Source organism: Epinephelus lanceolatus, chromosome 4, assembly GCF_041903045.1.
Source record: "Epinephelus lanceolatus isolate andai-2023 chromosome 4, ASM4190304v1, whole genome shotgun sequence".
Taxonomy (NCBI): domain Eukaryota; kingdom Metazoa; phylum Chordata; class Actinopteri; order Perciformes; family Serranidae; genus Epinephelus; species Epinephelus lanceolatus.
Window position 1 is genome coordinate 25,060,220 of NC_135737.1, and position 24,226 is coordinate 25,084,445.

General features: G+C 41.4%; 3 protein-coding genes across 5 annotated transcripts in view; 1 reads left to right on the forward strand and 2 right to left on the reverse strand.

The window, feature by feature from the left end:
- The window catches only part of LOC117259716 (syntaxin-1A-like), a 96,205-nt gene extending 85,969 nt beyond the window's left edge, over window positions 1-10,236 (reverse strand). For all 3 annotated transcript variants that reach the window (XM_033631352.2, XM_033631353.2, XM_078167079.1), the window contains exon 1: window positions 9,833-10,236. In XM_033631352.2, the coding sequence (XP_033487243.1) occupies window positions 9,833-9,862 (30 nt within the window). In that variant the 5' untranslated portion in view covers window positions 9,863-10,236. The remainder of the gene's footprint in view (window positions 1-9,832) is intronic.
- A 2,106-nt stretch (window positions 10,237-12,342) lies between these two features.
- On the reverse strand, window positions 12,343-20,131 carry bud23 (BUD23 rRNA methyltransferase and ribosome maturation factor). Its single transcript, XM_033630756.2, has 12 exons — window positions 19,946-20,131; window positions 19,569-19,606; window positions 19,055-19,150; window positions 17,888-17,970; window positions 15,460-15,556; window positions 15,255-15,351; window positions 15,096-15,146; window positions 14,924-15,009; window positions 14,641-14,686; window positions 14,481-14,542; window positions 12,976-13,065; window positions 12,343-12,786 (listed from the first exon to the last, which is right to left on the reverse strand). Exons 1-12 carry the CDS (start codon window positions 19,991-19,993, stop codon window positions 12,732-12,734), a joined length of 849 nt encoding a protein of 282 aa, XP_033486647.1. The 5' UTR covers window positions 19,994-20,131; the 3' UTR covers window positions 12,343-12,731.
- Window positions 20,132-21,508: 1,377 nt separating this feature from the next.
- dnajc30b (DnaJ (Hsp40) homolog, subfamily C, member 30b) lies at window positions 21,509-23,278 on the forward strand. The gene has a single exon (XM_033630709.2). It carries the CDS (start codon window positions 21,540-21,542, stop codon window positions 22,701-22,703), a length of 1,164 nt encoding a protein of 387 aa, XP_033486600.1. The 5' UTR covers window positions 21,509-21,539; the 3' UTR covers window positions 22,704-23,278.
- The last annotated feature ends 948 nt before the right edge of the window (window positions 23,279-24,226 follow it).

The following is a 24,226-nucleotide window of genomic DNA, read 5'->3' on the forward strand; positions in this document are numbered from 1 at the left end:
GGCTGCTCAGAGAGGACAGAAGGGAGAAAGTAAAGTAAAAGGGAGGGCAGGAAGCCATCTGATAAATCACTGATAGGAAAAGAGCAAAGAGTAATGACGGAGGAACTCACCAGTACTGAGGGGATGAAAGAAGACAGTTATTATTGAAAAGAGATGGAGATGGTAAAAGAGGCAGATATGGTCAATCAAACGACAGGACAGTAGAAGAAAAAGACAGAGCTGATAAAATGTTAAGGAGATAAGCAATCACATTTGATTGATAACAGTCCCCATGGTGTGCGAAATCTGTAATAACCTCATCATTATGTTTCCCCCTCAGGTTTCAGAGCTTGAAGACGGCTGACAAACGCATCTTATCTGCGCCATCTGTCACTAATTCACTGCATGGCCGGCTGGGAGTGACGGGAGTAGGTGAAGGGAGGCTGTATGACCATTTTAGTTATTGAGACTGACAGTTTTTAGGCAGCGAGTTAATGAGCGACTGGAAGAGCCGAGTCGTAGGCAGGTGTGGAGCTCATAAAGTCGCTTTATGTGCATATGGGTAACGTTGGAGCACAACCTGCACGCTCACAGAAATATGAGCAAAACTCAATTTCCTGCCAAAATGACACATAAGCACATGGGTGAGTAAACCAGCAGTGTGACTCTACAGAAACACACACAAAGACAGAAGCAACGAAATCTGCAAAGCTCAGTCCTCTGGGCTGCATGTGAAAATTAACGCTTATGTGATATCTTTGTGATATGTTGTTTGAAGTGACATTATCTCACCCGTTTACGCATGTGGCAAAGCGTAGCACAAAGCAAATATTTTCACACCAAGAGACAAAAAACATTTCACTGTGAGAACAATAATCTAACAAATGCAAATATGAGCGAAATGGGGACTCAGTATCTGCACCAAAATTCACCAAACATCACGATTCACAATAAAGACAGCTTCTTTGTCAAATGTCTCACTGTCAGTAATGGTCATTAAGTCCCAGCAGGTTAAAGTCCTTCACAGCAATCCCTGGGCTCATGTTATATTACATAAAAATGATCCCAGCGAGGAACCAGAATCAGTGTAAGGAGTGAAGAAGTTGGATTGGTCCTCAACAATATTTCTGTTGGGGGACCCATCAGTCTTAAAAGATACAATTCCCTCTCTCTATATTGCCTGGGTTCAGACCACTATCATGCTGGGTAGAAGACTGCTCGTTCAACAATGGAAATCAGCTCACACACCTTCAATCACAGAGTAGTGCAACCTGCTTGCTAGGGTGGCAGCATATGAACGGGTATCGTTCTCTCTGCTGCTCTTTTTGAAATGGGAGAGATTTTTTGATTACATTAATGGCCCTTACAGAACGTATGGTTTAGCTCCCTCCTATGTACATACGCTTATAACACAGCCTTATTTTTTTTTCTTTTCTGTACTCTTACTTTACTTTAAGGCTGGGGCGACACGTCTACGTCAGACGTCATCGACGTCATCGACTACGTAAATACGTCGACACGAATAATTTGCGTCGACGCGTCGGTTCAAACAAAAAATGGTGGCGTGCAGCAGCAACAGCAGTGCTGTGCTATGGCCTATTTTAGTGCTAGAATTTGTTATTTACGCGACAATGCCTGAACACAACACAGGCTCCACTCCATTGACTGTGTGCACAGTGCCATGCTGCAGGTTCAGGCCGGGCTCGGTTATAACTGTCTCACTCGGGTCAGGTTCGGTCAGGAAAATGCAGCCTGAACCGCGCTCTAGTGTGCTCACCTGTGTCTGTGTGCGTGTGCCCTTCGAATATAATGGTAGGGGAAACACTGATGTTTAATAAATGTTAATGTTTATAAGAAATGTTTTGGTATTCATATTGTTTAAATTGACTCATTAATCAAATAATGGAAAAATAACCGGTAATCGAAAAAACAATCGTTAAACTAAATCGAAAAATGAATCGTTAGATTAGTCGATTAACCGAAAAAATGATCGCTAGATTAATCGCTAGAAAAATAATTGTTTGGGACAGCCCTACTTTACTTCTACTTGTTCCTTGTTTTATTTGTACATATACATGTATATTGTACTTTTCTTAGTATATCTCTTCATCCTCTGTGTTAAGTTACGTGTACTTCTTACTTTGTGTTTGTTGGTATTCCCATGTCTTCCAAAAAATATTAATCATTAAAAAAAGAAAAACTCTAATACACATTTCATGACCAAAAACGAGCGGGGAGAAGAAAACAACATTATTGTACCTGCCCCTCTCTCAAAACACAAATAATCATAGAAAATAGATGGTCTTTCACTGGCAGTTAAAAGCCAATACCTACAGTTACTTCAGAAAGAAACATAAATAAACAGAAGAATTAGAAGCCGTGCACAACATCCCCTTCAACAAGGGAACAGCTTCTACTCGACAACTCCATACAGTCCAATTGTTCTTTCTCTATACATTTTCTTAAACTGAAAAATATTTACACAACCCTTTAAATCATTCTGTAAAGATTTCCACAGTTTAACGCCCACCACTGAAATACACATCTGTTAATGTAGTCTGTGCAGACTGGTACTTAAAGTGAAATTTTCTTCAACGCTTGTCGTCCTCTGAAATAAAAACAAACATTTTAAATGTTCTGGTAAGACTCTGCATTTTGCTCTATATATAACTAACAGTGTCTGTCTTTAAGTTGCAATAGTCCTGACTTGATAAACAGTGTGTCGGTGTGCTGTCTTGGATCTACATTGTGAAAAATTCTTACTGCTCTTTTCTGTGATATAACCAACATGTTAGTCATGTATGTGTTGCCCCACACCTCCACACAATAACTCAAGTATGGAAAAATAAGTGAGCAGTACAGAATTCTCATTGCCTTGTGATCTAACACATACACATACGATATTCTTAGACGCCTTTGTCTTTACATATTCAATATGAGATTTCCATGATACTTTATCATCCATTAATACCCAAAAATCTGACCTGAGACACTCTTTCAATGTATACTCCATTATTTCATCCTTTTTTCGATGAGCAAAATCCACAAACTTGGTTTTATTCACATTTAAGGACAACTTGTTATCAAACTATCTTTTCAGTTTGACCACTTAATTTGTAATACTTCATGCTGACACCTTCAAATCATTTCCAGAAATAAAAATATCTAACAATCGCATTGAGAAAGCCTTGTCACTGGTTGGGAGGGATGGCAATCAAGAACAAGACCCGGGTGAGAACTGGTTCTGAAGTCCGACATATTGCAATCACATGCCTCCAAGCTTATGAATTCCTTCCATCAATGCAGGCATGTTTTTTGACAGTTGTGTTGCAAAACAATGATGCCAAACTCATGCGCCTGTGCTGCTGGAAACTTGCTACAAGGAGGAGTCATGAGCCCCTTTTACACTGCCAGATTTTCCGCAAATGTTTGCAAGTTGCGAGCGTTTAGACACACAAAGCCAGATTGGCGAGTTGATCCAAGGTGCCCAATTTTCCGCCTCGTAGGGTAGTCATATTGGCAGAACCTTTTTGGTTTAAAAAGAACGTGGCACCCTTCTGCCAACAGAGGGGCTGTTGATGACGCCGCACGTGCGGCCCACTGGCGGTGGATAAACAGGAAACAGCTGATAGCAGGAATTAGCCAGCAGCTAGTGGCAAGAGGGAAACACAAAGACACTGTAAAGATGAGCCAATCAACTGGGGAGACAAGGAATTGCGCGCCCTCCTTGCCATCGCAAACGAAGAGGCCATTAACCATCAGATGACAGGAACGGTGAAGGACGGGCCAACTTACGAGAGAATCGCCAAAGGACTGACCAGCCGCAGCTTCCCTCCCATGTCACTGTTTACCTCACACGCTGAGCTACACGTTTTGTTACTTGCTCACGCCCCCCATTGCCCTGAAAAAGGCGCATTTTGTATAAACAAAAGTAGGTAGGCGGCATTTTGCTGCACTCCCCGATTTTGTTTTTATACTGCCAATGCTGAAAAAAGACTGATTGGGCTTTCCTGCAAATTTGCACAATTCCTATTTAAAAAGGGCTAATGAGGAGAGAAAGAAACGGTCAAAAGGGTGGCTTCATTTCACAAAGAAAGATGTCATCAGTGTTGCTGTAATGTCTTTAAAATGATGATGTTACATCATGCTGAATCATTTGTTAGCTTAATGGGAGTTGGGGGGTTAATTTAATAGGTTAGCGCTCTGATTTTGTCACAGCCCCCAGCAGAATCCCCAAATGAATACATTTTCCAGTCCAGTGTTGATGAATTGCAACTTAACTGTTAACATCAACAGTAAACTGGGAGACACCATTATGTAGCACCGCTCTACCAGTATACAGCTCACAGTCATTTGTTTTCTAACTACCTTAAATGTGTGCAGCCCAGTTAAATGACACAGTTGACATTTACTTTTTTAGTTGTGACATGACTCAACCTTCCAACCTCTATCAGTTTTTATACACTACACTTTTATACACTTCCTCCCAAGCCTAGCTCCACGAGGAGCGTCTAATGGTTCCAGTTTTCAAGTGAGGTTGCTCTGTCCTGCTGCCAGCCTATAAAGGTCTTTGAAATGCTTTTATTGTGGCTCTCCACAAGAGACCAGTTTTCCTTAGGAGGCCGCACAAGGAGGTTTCCCTGGGTCATGAAGCACCTGAATCCTTCAACACAATAAGGTGATGATTCCTGAAGAGACTCTCCAAACTCCCAAATCTCATTGAAAGCTATTATAACTATACAATGTAAAAAGAAGAACACAAGTCTAGAACTGCGCAGCCGGTTTCTTGCCACAAATATATTCAAAAATAGATGATTGTGCATTTTTTCAATTCTATGAAAAATACTTCCTGAATGGCCGCCAAGTTTTACAACTTGAAAGTTGGAAGTAAAGACCAGTGACAGCTCGGCAAGGGTGTGTGGAAGCAGCAAGAGCTGGGTTCAGTGAATGAGCTGTCAGGCTCAGGATGATGTCTCAGTGAGGGAGAAATCTGTCAACCACCTATACATACTGTTTGAAAGGACACATTTCAAGTTGATCTGTCAATGGTGCCAATGAGCCAAGTAAAAAGTGTGGTATGACTTTGCCAGGCCAGATTCAGGTGCTTCAGTGGACACCTTTAATGTCCAACTCATTGTCATAGATTAAGGTGAGTGCTGGTGGTGACCCACTGAGCTTGCACCAGCAGGATCATTTGTACAAGTTGCAGTATTTCACCAAATTGAAGGTGGAGCTCAAAAGATTTGTTCCCTTAAAGGGCCATTGTGTAATATTTGGCATGGTTTATTGTCAATCTGAATCTGAATATTCTACCCATTAATATGTTTATACAAGTGTATAATCGCTATAAAATAAAATTTGTTTGGTTTTCGTAGCCTTATAATTATGCTTTTATATACAGTACAGGCCAAAAGTTTGGACACACCTTCTCATTCAATGCGTTTTCTTTATTTTCATGACTACTTACATTGTAGATTCTCACTGAAGGCATCAAAACTATGAATGAACACATGTGGAGTTATGTACTTAACAAAAAAAGGTGAAATAACTGAAAACATGTTTTATATTCTAGTTTCTTCAAAATAGCCACCCTTTGCTCTGATTACTGCTTTGCACACTCTTGGCATTCTCTCCATGAGCTTCAAGAGGTAGTCACCTGAAATGGTTTCCACTTCACAGGTGTGCCTTATCAGGGTTAATTAGTGGAATTTCTTGCTTTATCAATGGGGTTGGGACCATCAGTTGTGTTGTGCAGAAGTCAGGTTAATACACAGCCGACAGCCCTATTGGACAACTGTTAAAATTCATATTATGGCAAGAACCAATCAGCTAACTAAAGAAAAACGAGTGGCCATCATTACTTTAAGAAATGAAGGTCAGTCAGTCCGGAAAATTGCAAAAACTTTAAATGTGTCCCCAAGTGGAGTCGCAAAAACCATCAAGCGCTACAACGAAACTGGCACACATGAGGACCGACCCAGGAAAGGAAGACCAAGAGTCACCTCTGCTTCTGAGGATAAGTTCATCCGAGTCACCAGCCTCAGAAATCGCAAGTTAACAGCAACTCAGATCAGAGACCAGATGAATGCCACACAGAGTTCTAGCAGCAGACCCATCTCTAGAACAACTGTTAAGAGGAGACTGCGCGAATCAGGCCTTCATGGTCAAATAGCTGCTAGGAAACCACTGCTAAGGAGAGGCAACAAGCAGAAGAGATTTGTTTTGGCCAAGAAACACAAGGAATGGACATTAGACCAGTGGAAATCTGTGCTTTGGTCTGATGAGTCCAAATTTGAGATCTTTGGTTCCAACCGCCGTGTCTTTGTGAGACGCAGAAAAGGTGAACAGATGGATTCCACATGCCTGGTTCCCACTGTGAAGCATGGAGGAGGAGGTGTGATGGTGTGGGGGTGTTTTGCTGGTGACACTGTTGGGGAGTTATTCAAAATTGAAGGCACACTGAACCAGCATGGCTACCACAGCATCCTGCAGTGACATGCCATCCCATCCGGTTTGCGTTTAGTTGGACGATCATTTATTTTTCAACAGGACAATGACCCCAAACACACCTCCAGGCTGTGTAAGGGCTATTTGACCAAGAAGGAGAGTGATGGAGTGCTGCGGCAGATGACCTGGCCTCCACAGTCACCGGACCTGAACCCAATCCAGATGGTTTGGGGTGAGCTGGACCACAGAGTGAAGGCAAAGGGGCCAACAAGTGCTAAACACCTCTGGGAACTCCTTCAAGACTGTTGGAAAACCATTTCAGGTGACTACCTCTTGAAGCTCATCAAGAGAATGCCAAGAGTGTGCAAAGCAGTAATCAGAGCAAAGGGTGGCTATTTTGAAGAAACTAGAATATAAAACATGTTTTCAGTTATTTCACCTTTTTTTGTTAAGTACATAACTCCACATGTGTTCATTCATAGTTTTGATGCCTTCAGTGAGAATCTACAATGTAAATAGTCATGAAAATAAAGAAAACGCATTGAATGAGAAGGTGTGTCCAAACTTTTGGCCTGTACTGTATATATATGTAGCAAGGGCCTTGCTTTAGAGAGGTCGCCATCTTGCGCCGCCATGTATGTACGGCAGACCAAGCGGACAATCCAGCCAGCCAGAGAATGCATTTCGCGTGTATAAATGAACCAACGAAGACAGCGGAAGGAAGGAAGAAGGAGGAGGAAACAGCAGAGAGTGTTAGTAGTCCGTCGATAGAGAGTAGTGAAAAGTTGTTTTAGTTATAAAGTTTGCGAATGGACCACACTTACCACGCAACAGGAGAGAATGAACCCGAACCGTCATCTGCGAGGAAAAGAAGACGCAACTTCACTCCTTGTGATGCACTCTCTGCGGCGCTCTTCCTCCTGATGATATATCTCCCCAACGATGGTAGCAGTAGCACCGAGTCCCATTCTGTGCATTCAGCCTCTCTTCTCGCCCGCTCAGCATCAAACACATGGAGTTCCTCATCTGTGTGCTCCGGCTCAAACAGGTATGGCTCTGGGTCTGTGTCCGCTACAAGAAACTCTTCAAAATCGCGTTCAAAGTCGTCCATTGCAGCTACTATAGTCCGGAGATATTGCTAGGTTAAATAAACAGCTGAGCTCTGTTTACCGGCTACGCTGTCAGTCAGTGTACTGGAGGTTGGCGGAGCAGAGAGGGGAGGGCTGCCCCGCTGGGTACTGTAAGTGAGTATGTGTGTGAAGTTATGAAGTGTGTGTGTTACGCTAGAAGAGTCAGAGTTTGGGACAGAGTCTTTTACCCCCTGGAGTGTTACCGGAGTTTTTGGAGTGCTCAAATAAACGGGCCTTTTTTCCCGAACGCTCCTCTGGTCTCCTGCTCGTGAGGGATTCATTACAATATCGTAACATGGTTTAGATTTCTAAATAAATATTCACCTCGTCGCTAGATAGACCTACTCCTGAAAAACTCGTGCGCAAGGCTTTTTGTCCCTACGAGGCCACCGTCATTTACCCAATGGGAGGGGTGAGCGAGTGAGCCCTGCAATCTAGAATTTGACCACTGATGTCACTGTTTTCAACCCATTTTACACACTGGCCCTTTAAATATAAATATCTGTGGATTTGTACAATTAGTGTGACAGATGTGATCTCCTGGGAACTTGTTAGGGCTTTTTTTTTTTTTTTTTACATTTTTATGGTACAAATATTTGAAAAAAAGACAGATGAATCAATATTGAAAGTAATAGTTAGTTGCAACTTAGTCCAGCACTGTAGTTTTGAGCATTAATACAACCATGTATCTGACACTGTGCTGTTGTAATGAGCTGTCCAGACCCACTGTGACATCTGCATGAGACTCAAGAAGCTGCATTAACTCGAGGCTGCACAAGGAAAACAATATCAATCTCGTGCTGATGGGGAATAACAGTCTGTGACGTGCAATTTACTTCAATTTTATTTGGTCTGGATTGCCTGAAATCGGTCTGGCTGGGGCCGCCGCAGCTGCAACTTTGCAGACCTGAGAGATATGATTAAAAATAATAAAGGAAAATAAAATCAGCAGCTGACATTACATTTCAGTCGATCCTGAAACGGTCTGGTCTAATATCTTTTTCCTCACTGGAGCTGGTGAGGAGGATTTAGGCTGTTTTCTCTGTCTCTCCCAATTGTACAACTGCATCTTTCCAGCACTGCGAGGAGGCAGCGTGGCAAGCTGGAGACACGCCTCTCTCAAACACACACACACAGTTGGCAGGGCTGCACTGTCTCCCTTGAGGCCAATTCATAGCAAGATCCTCACTGAAAACTGAGGAGTCGTAAATTGTTTCCCCCTCTCTCCTCAGCTTAACTGCCAATTACCCAGATCTGACAATGGCCACTTTACCACACACACACACACACACACACACACACACACAGTAGCCTATATCAAGCTCAAAAGCAGCATTCCTATGGAGGATAATACTCTGCTGAGCCAAAAACCTCACATGCATCCATGACTGCCAGGCCCATATGTCAGGAGGTCAACACACAGACGCCAAAGATTTTGAGGTTTTAATGTCATGAGTAGAGGATGCAGAATTGAGGGCAGAATTGTAGATTAAAAATAAATGCCAAGGTGAAACTTCCATCTATCCTCACATGCACAGAGCTCTATACACTGCAATATAAATGTCAGACAAGGACAAAACACTGTGCTCGGTGTGGGTGGATAAAGGTTAGAAGAGTGGGGCGCAGAGGGCGGACATTTAACAGGTGAAATGGACCAAGTGGAGCCAATTTCCTATTTTAAATCACACACCCATTGTCGGTCAGATCGATCAAACCACACACACACACACACACACACACACACAGAGTACAATTCAATCCACACAGACTACACTATCTGCAATCTTACTCTTTCTGGATAACTATTAAAATCTGAAATATTACAGAAAAAAATGAACACTGCATATTAAATTAATGACCCTATTTATATTAAATGCCATTAAGTGCAAAGTGTCTATCATATAAACTCCCCCTGGAGCTGTAATAGTCTATAAATAGCCCAAAGAATATAAAAAGAAGGCAGATCAAAGTGATTTTTCGTCTGGAAAATGAAAAGAAAAAGACTTTTACTTTGATTAAACACCTGAATCCATTGATGCCAGCTGGGCTTTCAGCCGCACAGTAATGCTTGGTTGCACTATGAGCCTATTGCCTGCAATAAAACACCAAATTTCAGCCTCCATCAGACCCCCGAGAGTCACAACTGTTGCTCCATCAGCGCACCCAGCTCTGTGAACGTGTGCAGTCGGAAGCATCATGTAAAAGCGTCTTTAAATGGCGTGAGTCCACAGAGCAGGTGGCTGCTGAGCATTGATAACAATCACACTGTAACTTACATGTTTAAGTTCTTGCATGCGGTCCTTCATGGCTCCGGTAAATCACTCTTATTTCCCGGTGTCTTCTGGGTGTGTGTGTGCTGATGGAGCGGCGGGGCGGAGACCGACAGGCTGATGTGAGAGCGACCGAGGCGAGGGTGCGCGTGCGGCGGCGACGAGAGGCGGTGATTTTCCCCTTTTGGTTTGGATGGTGGGACCACTTTACGGAGCCCGGTGACGCGCAGTAAAGGTGAGGCGAGGCCTTCCGCCGTTAACCCATTACACACCTTCAACTTCTTCCTCAATCCGCGCTAATTGGTGCTTTTAAAAATGAACCTGCTCTGTTAAGTTTGTTTTTAATCCGGTAAAGTCAGCGGAACAGACTGAAGGATACACCGACATGAAGTGACCGCCTCACAGAGTCTGGCTGAGTGAGGAAATTGTGTTGGATTTGATTATCGATTGAGCGGGTTCAGAGATAACGCCCAGGTGGCTCCCGCTGTGCCAAAGCGGACAGCGACCTCTGGCGGTTACACGTCATGCGCACAGGCATGGAGGCAGCAACACACCTCGGAATTAATTTAGGATTTTAATATAGCACACAAGCGACATGGAAATGTATCTGACATTTACAACCTGTACTATTTTTTAGATGCCTTCATATGCCCATGTGAGTTATTATTCTCACATGCTTTTTTTTAATCATTAAGGGACTGTACTTTATCAGATGAAGGAGGTTGACTGGGGTGTGACTTTTGTTTTTAAATCTTTCTTTAATTTCTTTTTATTGAAATGTTGCCATAGTTACAGGGCAACACAGTGAACAACAGCCTACCCCCTCCCACAACCTGTAACAATAGGAAGGACGATGGAGAAAGTGAAAACAGAAATAAAAATCCAATAAAAGAAATAAAAAGATAGAGAAAAACAAACAAACAAAACCAAAATGATACAAACCCTCCCCGAAGCTAAAAATATTTTTTTCTTGAAACTGTTTTTGGGACTGGTGGAAATGCATGACCCTCCACCATACATAACCATATTTTCAATATATTCACACCAGATATGGAGCCAATGCAACGAGCAAACAGCAAAACAAACAGCTAATTTCTAAGGCTAAATGCAAATCTTAACAATCATATCATCATCATCATCATCAAAGAACTGTCTGCACACTTCAGCACAAGATGTGCATGACAGTCACACACAAACCAACAAACTTTATTAAGCCTACACATCACACACACACATCACAGTGTGCACACAGCCAGCATGAGCAACAGTGACAGTTTTCCTAAATAATCTCAAACATAAAGTTGTGGCTCAGCGTCCAAATATATCTCTGACATGCTTGTGGCATATGACCCTTCTAAGACCCTGAGGACACCTGGGGCCTACTGAGGGTCCCAAGAAGAGTCAGAAGAAACATGGTGAAGCAGCGTTTTGTTATCATGCAGCACAAACCTGGAGTAACCTCCCAGATGATGTAAGACAAGCCCTGACTCTGAACACTTTTAAGTCAAAGCTAAAAACATTCCTTTTTCACACTGCCTTCTCCACCCTGTAATAACTGCAAAATTATTTAAAAATTCAATTTTAATGATGATTTTATCTTTGCACTTTTTGCCTGCTATTTTTGATAGTGCTTTTTGTTTATTGTAAATCATTTAGTAATTAATTTTTCCTCTTTTTTTTTGTCTTAACTCTTTTCTGTATCTGTATTATGTTTTCTGTTTTATTGCTCTGTAAAGCACTTTGAATTGCCCTTGCATATGAAATGTGCTACACAAATAAAGCTGCCTTGCCATCACTATGTAACAGTGGCAGCAGTGGCCAAAATTAAAGTAACTTGATACGGTGGCCATTGTTAGATTTTAAAAACATTACCTTGTGTGATCGAAAATTAAACGTTGAAATTGAAATCCTGAAGTTGAAAAAAGCCTCGTTAGTGCCAACGGCTTCTTTTTAGTATCATTTTAAATGAGATTTAAAATGTCACTATCTTAAACTTAGATTTGACCACATTTCTTGATGGAATCAGAAAAAAATATTTTAAAAATATTCCAAGTGTCTCCTCCAATAAATCACGAACAGTCCCTAATATACTAAGTTTTCTTACTAGAGACCAGTTTTAGTTACCTTATCAATAGTTTACGTCTTTATTATGTTATACAGTATTTTATGTGCTATTTATTTCTGCAACTATCAGTCTACATAAACCATCCAAAAAGTAATTTTCCAGAAATGATTTGGTGATGGTTGCAGCAGCATCATGAGTCATTTAATGTAGTTCCATTTTCCCCTTTCCCTTTTTCTACATACCAACTCTCCCCTTTGTGTGGCTTTTATTAATTTAATGAACTGCCAGTTTGTACAGGACCATCTCACAAATCTGCATATCCACTGTATGTGTCATTTTGTGTTTCCCATACATACCACTACAACAGGGTGTTGTCCTCACACACGCATGGAGGTTGTTTAATTTCTTCTATATTCTAGAAAAATAAACAGCAATAACATAAAAAAAAATCTCTGTTTTTGTAGATTTTTAATAAACGGCTCACCAGAGATAGAAGATTTTACATTTGATCATTTAAAAAAATGTTTTTATTCTATAACATTGTTTGTGCTGTCTCTGCCTCCACTGTGGGCAGTACAGACATCTGTCACTGTACTTGGTATCTTCCAGCCAACATGAACATGGAGAGTCCAATCTCGCCACCATTTGTGAGAAACAGATTGCCAGACACTCGACCAAATGTAAAAATGATTGGCCATGATAGCATTTTACTCTTGCATCTCATCCACTTGAATTAAAGAGATGGAAGAATTGAGCCCGAACACTCTGCAGTTAGAGGGGTGATTGTGTGCGGGGTGGTACAGACGAGAGCTAATGAAGGCACAGCTGCATGAGTCAGAGCTAGAAATGAGGTCTCCTCTGACGTCCAGTGTATTTTGTGTCGGCTCGAACGTCCCTGCAGGCCAACAAACACACAGCAGACAGAGATGAGGCGTCAGCAAGTGTTACAGAATACAGCTTGTCAGAGGTGATTCAATTAAAACTTAAGTTATGTTACATTATTTAGAGCATGAATATTTCAGCACATGATACTAAATCCAATTTATTTGCACTGAGAGAGTTTAAAACGCAGGCTTGTACATACCGTCCCTGTCTTCTCCTCCTCTCCTTCTTCTCAAAGATCCAATCTCGTCCCTTCTTTGCTGATTTCCCCTTCATGTTTTTGAACCGGTTTCTTCACAAAGACAAAGTGGGGCTGATTAGTTCAACTGAAATGCACCTTTTCTTTCTGATAAACCACATCCTCCATGCAACATGTTTCACACATCCTGTCTCTTTAGCTACATTCACATTACATGACTTTAATGTCCAATTCCAATTTTTCCCCCAGATCTGATCTTTCTGTTTACATTCATGTTTAAAGTGACACATATCTAACATCAGTATGAACAGAAATCTGCCCTGAAATGCCGCACACGCAATCTGGTCACACAAATGGAACATCAAAAAAAAAAAAAAAAAAAGAAAAAAAGAACAAAAACACATAATTGAAACTACAAAATATCTCCATACTGCTCGTCCGTAGTGATCCAAGTGTCCTGATGCCCCAACATAAAAAGTTGTTCGGAAAAACTTCATTTGAACTCTGTTTTTAGCCTCATTGTAGCCTGTAGCTCTAACGGCCTCTTTCATTTCAATTATGTGTTTTTGGAGGTTTGAATCTGGGGCGCCGTCAGCCTCCATTAGGTGGAGTTGTGTTGCTACCCCCTCTCCCCTTGGATCTCCTTAAGTGTTGTGAGAACTTCACCTGAGCCTCCATCGGCATATGGGTGAGTAGATAATGGCTGAATTTTCATTTTTGGTATCCCTTTAATGTAAACGAAGCCTTTGTGTAATCGGAAGCAACTTGAACATCACAATGTAAAAGAGAGGAAAAGCTGCCTGACGGTGTTTTAAGTTAGGCAGGACAACAACCCTTTTGAGATTTCTCTCGGTCTTTTGGCTTCATCAAAGCAGATATGACTCAACCTGCACTTCTGAAGGCCAAGACCTGCTTTAAAATGGCTCTTTGTATACAAATCAATAAGCAAATGGGGGGTATCCTAACCTGAGTAAAGGAGGGCTGCAACTAAAAAAGTCTATAAAATAAGTGAAAATGGCCAATTTCATAATATTCAAATTACTTGCATTATCTATCCAATAGTCCAAAATCCAGAAAATATTCAGTATACAATAATAAAAGACAAAGAAAAGCAGCAAATCCTCATATTTGAGAAGCTGAGATACAAAAATGTCAGGTATGAAAAATAAGGAACAAACAATTATCTACAAGAAAGATTTACCAACAATTATAATGTATGTGTTAAAATCCCACACTTTCGGGGTTCTCTAAAAAAATGCCTTACATTCCAATTTTCAGCAATAAGCACATCAAGAAAATCAAATTGGCAACAAAAATATCATAATAATTTTCATCTGATGCTCAGACGGCCTGAGGCTGCAGCTCATTACATTTCATCGCTCTGAATAAAAGACACCAAACAACAAATAAATCCAGATTAACTCTAATGACTCAAACATCTTCTGCCGCTTACAACTGAATAAACAGTTTCATCAAACTATGACAACAACAAGTGTGAATAGCTTTACCTTTGTCCTGAATACTGGACCTGGTTTGAAACAGCTCTGTCTGACGTTTCTGATCCCAACCCCTGAAAAGAACAAGAAGAGATCCCAGTAATGATAATGAGGCTTAAATGAAACACAGACATCCTAAATATCCACAAAAACAAGCTCCTTTGTTTCTTACCTTGGGAAGGACTCCTGTGACTCCAGCAAACAGACACAGGAAGAACCTGGAAACAAACAAGATGTGCGTGAGTAAATTAGGCCGACCGTTTTTAATGTGCGGTTATTCATCACGAGGCTATTGTGACAAACAGTGGAGTCAATATGAATGTCATCGTGTTCTAATTAGCCTTGTGTTGCAAGTACACTGCTGCTAATTTCACAGGCCATTAAGAGGGAATCAATTGCAGACGGCTGCAGCTGAACATGTTGAAATAAAAACCCAGTATCTGAAAGGTACTGACTTTTTGGCCTTGCTGCTGTTGGGGTAATCCACCACCATGCCTCCACCGAAGCCTGCCTTCATGGCCTGCGTCGTGATAAGCTCGAGCTTTAGAGAGGGAAGAAAAGGACAGTGAGTAAAGGAATCTGGAGAAGACTTCAGCTTTACATGCAAAATGCATAACGTTATTTCACCTGTTCTGAGTTTTCTGGATAAAGCTGGAAAACTGCACGTGCGCCTCTTGACTGAAAAACAAATAGCAAGGAGAAGTTAGCAAAGGTCTTTGTCTTAGAAAATGGAATGCAGGTGTTTGATTTTTGTTAAATAAGTCAACAAGAGAGCTAACACCCTACCAGAGAGGAATAGAGAGTACTGAAGAAGGTGTAGAGTCTCTTCGGAGGACTATGTGACCTCTTGTCGGCATTACAGAGCCACTGTAGGGCAGAGATACTGACAGGGAGTAACGCAAAAAGGTAAATTAAAAACAGAGTCAGACATTATTCAAAATGAAAATTTATAATATGTGTTTTTTAAACACAAGCATGCTCTGCCCTTCACCTGATGCAGCCGTCAAATGTGCCTGGTCGAAAAGGCATCCCCTGGCCCATGTCGCCCAGCAAAAGGTCTCCCTCTACTTCTCTGTCCAACGCAACATCTGTCACAGGGAAAACATGATTTAATAATAATAATAATAATAATAATACATTTTATTTGAAAAGCGCTTTTCAAAACACTCAAGGTCACTGTTCAATAGTAAATGAAGTAATAAATAACAACAAGGAGAGACAACAACACCGAAGAAACAACACAGGAAAAAAAACACAAGAGATAAATGTACAGTGCAATCATAGAGAGTATGCTAATTTGAACAGGTGAGTTTTGAGTCTGGATTTAAACAGTGGAAGAAAGTCAATGTTGCGGATGTCAGGTGGGAGTGAGTTCCAGAGTTGTCCCTATGGTGCTGAGGCGGGCGGAGGGCTCAGAGAGGTGGATGGAGGAGGAGGATCGGAGGGAGCAGGAGGAGGTGGCAATGCGGAGGAGATCAGACAAATATTGGGGGGGGGAGGGGGGGGGGGGGGGGGGGGGGCGAGGTTATGGATGGCCTTGAATGTGTAAAATTTTGGACTGAATCCTGAAGTTAACCGGAAGCCAGTGAAGTTGCTGGAGGACAGGGGTGATGTGGTGGAATGAGGGGGTTTTGGTGATGATATGAGCAGCAGAGTTGTGGACCATGTGAAGCTTATGGAGGGACTTGTGAGGGAGACCAAAGAGGAGAGAATTGCAGTAGTCGATGCGGGAGGTGACAAGGCTATAGACAAGAATAGAAGTGGTGTAGGGGCTGAGGGAAGGGCGGAGACAATTAATGTTGCGGAGATGAAAATATGCAGACCGCGTAATATTATTGATATGAGAGTGGAAGGACAGTGTGCTGTTGAGGATGACACCCAGACTCTTAACCTGAGGGGGGGGAGAAATGGAGGAGCTGTCAATTTGGAGGGAGAAACTGTCAGTTTTTGATAGTGTAGATTTCATGCCTATGAGGAGGATTTCTGTTTTATCAATGTACATTATCATGATCCAAATCTACTTTTAAAGTTAATAATTAAACAAATAATGAAACTTAAAAAAAGAAAAGAAAAATAAATTATATAGATACTTTGTGCAACAGTCTAAATGTCACTCAGAGAGATAAGACAGAAACCTCTGACACTAAACGGTGCATAAAAAGATGATGGTGATGTTTTTCATCTCCACCAGGCATAAGCCAGGAAGGGATCAGGTGTTTGGTTGCGTGTGTGTTTTAATTAACTGTTTTAAACTGTCACTGACTGCTGACTCCTCACCTCTCTAACTTTAAATCACATCGGCTAAAAATAAGCCGTATCATCTGTTGCAGGCCACATTTTGGCTTTCATTGTGGCTCAAAAGCTGACATCCATAAAAATGTTTGGTCTCATTTTAACCGGAGTATCTAAAGATTAATTCTGTGCGTGATGTGTAACGGTCCTCTAAAGTAAGGCAAGATATGAGATGAATACATCAACTGTTTATATAATTTTTGACAACATCTTGACTGTAAGAGAGCTGAGATGGACAATTCCACTGGGCCCGGCTGAGATGAGGTTTTGTTCTGTCTACTGTACACTGTCACAGAGTAATTTAGAAGCTGTTGACAATTTGATCCCTTTTCCTTGATGTTTGCACTTCTACCATATGTAAATGAGCAAATTATGTAGTTAAAAGGTTTCTGTTTTGTGTTTATTGTTGTTATTTCCTGCTTTGTTGCACTGCAGCATACAGACAAAGTTAATACCATTAAAAGTCCAGTCATTAACAACATGGATCAAAGATTTGTGACTGTGTATTAGCTGTTTAAAATAAATGTATCCTAATAATTACATGACAGTATTCACACACAGTGCCAGAGCAGCGCGCTGCAGCTCCATCAAAGATCGACAAGGCACGTATTTTTCTGGAATGCTTCTGAAACATGCTGCGGTGGGTCTGCTGGAATTACTAGAATTCTACCTCACTGTGTATTCTTTAAATTAGTTATTATGCAAAGCCAAGCAAGACGCCTAGAACTTTATTCTTTGGATGCACAAATACTTTGTCTGATTATAAAGATTTCTTCTTCTGGCTGGTCAGCTTCTGGATTCAAAGAGCATAAGAGCAGCTGGGACATTTTGGGAAGACATTCTACTTCTAGCACAATATTTGAGGAGAAATTAATTATGTTTATACATATCATTGAAATGAGGGCTTTTGAGAAATCACATTTAGTTGTGTCAGTATGAAAACAGAGCGGGTGAAGGTAGTTATTTTTACTCTAACCATTTTAGAAAGTCATAATTTCACTCTAATTTAGCTTAAAAGACAACATGTAGAGTATATCACATTAACACAGAACCAAAATCCCACAGTAACACAATATTGATATACCGGCAGATCATTTCTGGTGAAAATGTAGAAGTGTCAAACTAACCCAGCATTGCAGTGCTGATGTCAACTCCAACCCAGTAGTGTCCCTCCTCTGACAGATAGTCTCCACTGAGACCAGAGCCGCACCTGAGAGACAGAGGACAGACTGTCATCTGAATCTTTCACATCACAAACACACAAGATGACTCTATTATGCTGAATTCTATGATGAGTTATGTACATATGTATGTATCATGTAGGTACTATTTCCCTTCTACTGAACAACACCAATCAACCGAATCACTGCACAGAAGGAAGCATGCATCTACTCATGGACAAGAGGCTCATGACAGTGCAAGACATAAACATTAATGGTGTCCTCCTTAGCTCAGCTGTAACATTAGCTAGCTTAGTGGTGCTACAATAGCTAGCAGTATATGAGTGCTTCCCTCTGAGCAGTGATACAGTTGGTGGGTGTAGTTTGGTAGACAGGAAATAGTTCCTACATGAAACTGCTCACAACAAGGTCTTTGGATTATCCTGAGTAGCTGAGTCATGATTTCTGGAAAGAGACATTGATGTTGAGTTTTTCAAAGTGTAGTTTTCTGGCACTTTGAGCACCACAAGCCGAGTGCCATTTAGTTTCATTATACACAAGAAAAGGCAGACATCTCTGCAGTCGATATCTCCAACACTCAGCAACTCACACCAAAACAATCTAGATGGATAAACAGCACTACAGGTAAGAGGAAAAATATGTATTTTCAGTTGTGGGGTTAACTGTCCCTTAAAGCTTGAAAGAAAAAATACATTTTGTATAAATAAAGTATTGCTTTCTCTAACCCCACTGCCTCCAAAGTCATCTGCCTTCGAACACCCAGTCTATCAGACATGAACCTGAGAGCCATGACAAACCTAGCACTCACAATATCAAATGACATTGATCAGCCCCTAAACCAACACTTTAAATTACTATACTGTACTCTTATCTGGTCGGAGATACACAACTCTTAGAAGGAAAAGAGGTCTCTTCAGCTGGAGTTTTGTTCCACCTGCTAAAGCAACTCTGAACAATCATCCTCACTGAGGCAGGTCAGTGTGTATATCTGTGTTTCTATGTGCTGCCATGTTGTACTGGCTGTGAAAACAAATATCCCTCTCGAACAAATAAATCTAAATCAAGTTAATAGTGTAATACAGCATGTAAACACAGCCAGTGTCACTCACTCACCCAACATCTAGCAGAAAGCATGGCTGTCCCTCTGGCAGGTTTAAGAGCTCAACAGCTCTCTCTGACATCTGGGTTTGGATCTCAATCATCCGAGAGCTGCGAGGCAACAACAGACACAGATTTTAGTTACAGTGTAATATGGGACATCTGGCAATTGAAAGACATTCTTACACAAACAAGCTTAATCTTTAAATGTGGCGGTGTGCCATCAGATTTGATGTTGGATTTAGTAGACTTTCAGCCATAGTGTCTCATAACCCTGTGAATCAATCATGGATTGAGAGACTGTATCTATGATGCTCCATTATTCTTATTCTGTCCATTTACTAGAAGCAGAAGCTGTTTGTGTCTTGCATTTATCTGCAGCCTAAACTACAGTGTGTATCTTTTTTAACTGCTTCATTTCCAATATACACCTGAGCTGATGATCATTCTAGGAAAACACACACTAAAGTCAAATTTCCCCATAAACAGCAGCCACAGGAAGTTGTGCATAAATAAGACACAGACTCACTTCTGAGAGTATTTCTTCGCCTCTTCTTGATTGTAGAACTGCAGGGATGAGAGAAGATCAGATTAACTTCACTACATCAATGAAACAGCTCACAGTATTGGCTGTCAGCTGACTCTACTGTAACCTCTCATGAGCTATCATTGCAAGTGACTTTAATACATAAGACACAAACTAGCAAACCAGGGCAAATTGAAAATAATGATGTAGTTAGTTAGTCCGGTCAAAAATGCATTCAGTTCTCTGTTAAAATGCTGTTATATTGAATCTAAGAGCCACCGAGGGGACCTTTAAAGATCCATAGTGCTCCTGCTTCAACAGACAAGACTAGCGTTAGCCTAGCTTAGCAGCTAAAACCTGCAATAACCCACGTCACTGACCACATCTGGAGGAGCTGAGTGTTCAGGCCGTCGACAGCTGGAGGACATGGCTGTCTCTCGATGTGTGTCGGTCTCTAAAGATGAAGAGTTAATTGATAAAATCAGCTCATAAACAAGCTAAATGTTGTGATAGCCGACGGTCCACATGTGAAGAATGATGACGCCACACGCAAGCGACGTAACAAACACTTCTTTGTGGAGTTATAAAAGCAACACAGACGCTTATGTCGCCGCCTACTGTGCACCTAGGTGAACAGTACAATCATACAGTAAATAATAGTACGAGAATGTGTATTGTTTTAACATAAGGCCATTCTTTATTTATTTGTTTAAACAACCAGTATACATATTTAAAAAACAACATTAAAGAAACACAAAATAATCCAAACAGTATTAAGATACAAGAAAAATAAATTAATAAATAAAATACATAAATCATAGTCAAGTATTTAAAAACATGCGTTGTAGATTTAATTAATTAGGAGGTATTATACATTTTTTGTATTATACAGTATATATGCTACTGCCATCTGTTTACATAATCATGAGGTATTTTTACACTTAAGTACCATTTAAAATAATTTTCGCAAGATGAAAATGTTCCTTCCTTTACATTTTTGCATTATGTACATACATTAAATCTACCCTAATTCTTTGTTTTGCAAAGAAAAGAAAAAGAAATTATGCCACTTTATTCAAAATCAGCAATTACATTTTTGGTGTCCAACCATAGGCTACATATTTTTTCCCAGAAGGCTTCGATGACATCAAATTAAAGAAAGTGTTTTTGTCTGTTAGTTTGTTCATTTTAAAGGAGCCCTTACCTGTCTTTTATTATTATTAATAGTAGTAGTAGTAGTAGTAGTACTAGTAGTACTAGTATTAGTAGTAGTAGTAGTAGAAGTATTACTTTATTTATAGTAGAACAATTCAGCAATACACATCCTAGTAGATATATTGGTTTTTGCATTCTTCACAACAATATTCATTTAAATAAATGATTGTTGATGATATTTACCCATTATTGTGATGATATGATGATACATTTATCTAGAGAGGCTAGTCCTTGAGTTTCATGGCTGTTACTACCAAATATACCTTAATTACAGTCAAACTTAAGTATAATCCTAAAATAATAATAACAATAATAATAATAAATTGATCAGTGTCATTTTTAATGTTAAGGTAATATCAAATTGTATTCTCTGGGAAATCTTTCATAATATATTTATTTTTAATGAAAAAGCCGGTCATAAAAAATACTTGTCTGACTGACGTATGCTCTTAGGTTTTTATTTTTATTTATCTGTGTGTTTTGTTTCTCATGCAAATGTACTTTTTGCAAATGTACTTTCTGCAATTTGTTTATAATGCCTGTGCCTGCGGCAACCCAATTTGCCCATATTGGGACATAATAAAGTTGAAGTGAAGTGAAGTGAAGTGAAAAGTTTGCTATGACAAACCTGTAATATGATTGGTCGGCCGTGATAAGAGCTTCCTGTAAACATTGACTCTGATTGGCTACTCTGTGTGTGTGACGTTTCCGGATGCCGCATCAGTTTTCCGGCCCGTTCACTGCTCCGTTCTCGGTAAAATGGCAGAGGTCGGTCAGAGGCTGGGGAGCGGAGCTTACCGGTTCTCCGCCCTCAGAAACAGCCAGAGCCGACCGGTGTGCACCGGAGAGAGTCCCGGGGCCCTGTTGGGGAACTGTACCTTCACTGACAGCCGGTTAAAAGAGGAGTCAACACGTCACCAACGTGAAGTTCAGCCGGTTTTAAGAAGCACAGCAACACAGCGAAGACCAGAGAAACTTTACAGAGTGAGATCAAGTGAAAGTCAACAGGAAAATGGGACTTTGCGCTGTGCCACGTCTCTGGAGCTGGATTCATCCCGTTTTTTCAGTGAGAGCCTGCATCATACAGCAGCCCTGTATCTCTCAGCGAGACTGCAGCCTCTCCTCCAGGAGAAGCTGCTACATGGTAGGATGACACCCTGGACCAGAGAAGCTGTTTCCATCCACCCTGACACCTTCAGGTCCCCTAAGCAGCTGCGAGCCTTCTGCACTGTCATCTTCATTCTGGCAGAGCAGCGATCAGAGAGGCAGAGGCGTCTGAAGCAACATCCTGACACCCTGCGAGCATCTACAGCGAGCAGAAGCTACAGCTGGAGGAGTGACAGCAGCTCAAAAGATGCTCCTCCGCTATACAGAAGCAGGACGTCCTATTACGACCTCCTCAGAGTGTCCCCCGCAGCCACACAGGCCCAGATCAAGACGGCGTACTACAAGCAGTCCTTCATCTACCACCCTGACAAGAACCCAGGGAACAAGGAGGCCACACAGCGCTTCTCTGAGATCAGCGAGGCCTACACAGTGCTGGGCAACATCAGCCTGAGGAGGAAGTATGACCGTGGTATTCTGAGCGGGGCAGACGTACAAAGTGCAGGGAGACCATCCTCCAAAGAGACCAAAAGCAGACACACAGGCTCCCCACAGCATCACCAGCAGCATCATCACCACAGAGCCAGGCAGTTCTCCCAAACTGGAGGGAGGACAATGTTTGATTTCGATGCCTTTTATCAGGCTCACTACGGGGAGCAGCTGCAGAGGGAGAGGGACATGAAAGCCAGGAAGGAGCGCATGGAGGAGCAGAAGAAGGAGAACTACAACATATGGAGGAAGGGGAAAATGTTGGAGATGGCTGCGGTGATGCTGCTGACCATGGCAGGCTTACTCTTTGTCAGTGTCAACAAGTCCTGAAATAGAAGCAGCGACCTGGCAAGCCCCCATGGGGTTACATGTCATGACTCTCAGGGGGGTGGAAGGGGACGGGGGTGCTACCTCAGACTGTTTTGCAAGTGTTGCACAATTTCAGATAGTTGAAGATGATTGTTTTTAGTGTGTTGCAGAAGTAAACAAAGCCTGTCTCATTTGTTAGAAGCATTAGATAGGCTTGTTATTCATGTACTGTGTCCCTTTAGAATCCGACTGTATCAGAGAGGAACTTGAACATATTAATTTTCTTTATTTATTCATGTCTGGGATCTAAAATGCATAAGCAAACATTACACACATTCGGGCTGGGTATTGGTACTCAGTACCTTTAAGGTAGGAATGCTCAGTTTGGTTTGTCCAGGGGCCACTTTTGACACAGCAGCCCCACGAGTCAGGTGTATACGGCGTTTCTAGGAACTGAACATATTCAGGGCTTAGACCGCACCTCTGTAGGGGGTTCCAGGGATCCTCTCCTGACACATTTTTTGATAAACAAGCTCTATTTTGATCTGATCTGATCTGATCTAATCTGGCACCGTATTTATATTAAAAAAAGAAAATGTATTTTCATTGTGAATTAGAAATTGATCGGAGGGCCACCTGGACCTTATCGAAGGCCAGATTTGACCCCCGGGCTGTAAGTTGAGTGTCACTTCTTTAAGGTATCGACTGAAATAGCCCAGTACCACGTGATATGGAAACTTCTCTGGTCAAGCAATACCTGCATCGATCCTTTCTGTATCCAGATCTAGAAAAAAAATGTGTATGGTTTTCCTCACAGCCAACTACCACCAAGTGTTTTTCAACTTGATTCAATGTGTGATTGGCTCACTACCACAGCAGCTACAACCCATACAGTCTGCAGTGAAGTCGGGCACAGTGTATTTGATGGAGTTGGCAGTTTAGCATGCCGAGATGCCACCAAATGAGTGGTGGTAGCATTTTACGCAATCGAATGCCTTGATTCACGTATTGTATGTGGAATAAAGCAGGCAAAAAAAGAATCAAATGAAGACTATTGGTATCTTCATCACTGGGGACTTGTACTGGTATTGTTTTTTAAACAATACCCAGCCCTAACACACACACTTGGCTAGAGAGGGATGCTGGATGATGAGAACACCGTAACGTTAAGTAGAAACCGGAAATATTCAAACCACGCAGCAGGATGTGGGATTATTTATTCCTGCAACAATTCAAGCATGGAGCTCTGTAAAGCACCCAGTGTAGGGGTAATATATTTCATGTTTAATTGCTGTCTAATGTTTAATTTATGGGTGGCACGGTGGTTTGGTGGTTAGCGTTGTCGCCTCACAGCAAGAGGGTTCCTGGTTCGATCCCAGGTGTGGGAGCCCTTCTGTGCGGAGTTTGCATGTTCTTGTGTCAGTGTGGGTTTTCTCCGGGTACTCCGGCTTCCTCCCACAGTCCAAAGACATGCAGGTTAATTGGTGACTCTAAATTGTCTGCAGGTGTGAATGGTTGTCTGTCTCTATGTGTCAGCCCTGCGA

Excerpts from the sequence above, each read along its gene's own strand:
- dnajc30b (XM_033630709.2), top strand. The coding sequence starts at position 21,540 with ATGGCAGAGGTCGGTCAGAGGCTGGGGAGCGGAGCTTACCGGTTCTCC.
- bud23 (XM_033630756.2), bottom strand. The coding sequence starts at position 19,993 with ATGTCCTCCAGCTGTCGACGGCCTGAACACTCAGCTCCTCCAGATGTG. Across the intron at positions 14,687-14,923 it reads AACAGCAGCAAGGCCAAAAA|GTTCTTCCTGTGTCTGTTTG; the intron begins GTCAGTACCTTT and ends GTTTGTTTCCAG. Across the intron at positions 13,066-14,480 it reads GTCCAGTATTCAGGACAAAG|AAACCGGTTCAAAAACATGA; the intron begins GTAAAGCTATTC and ends GTCTTTGTGAAG.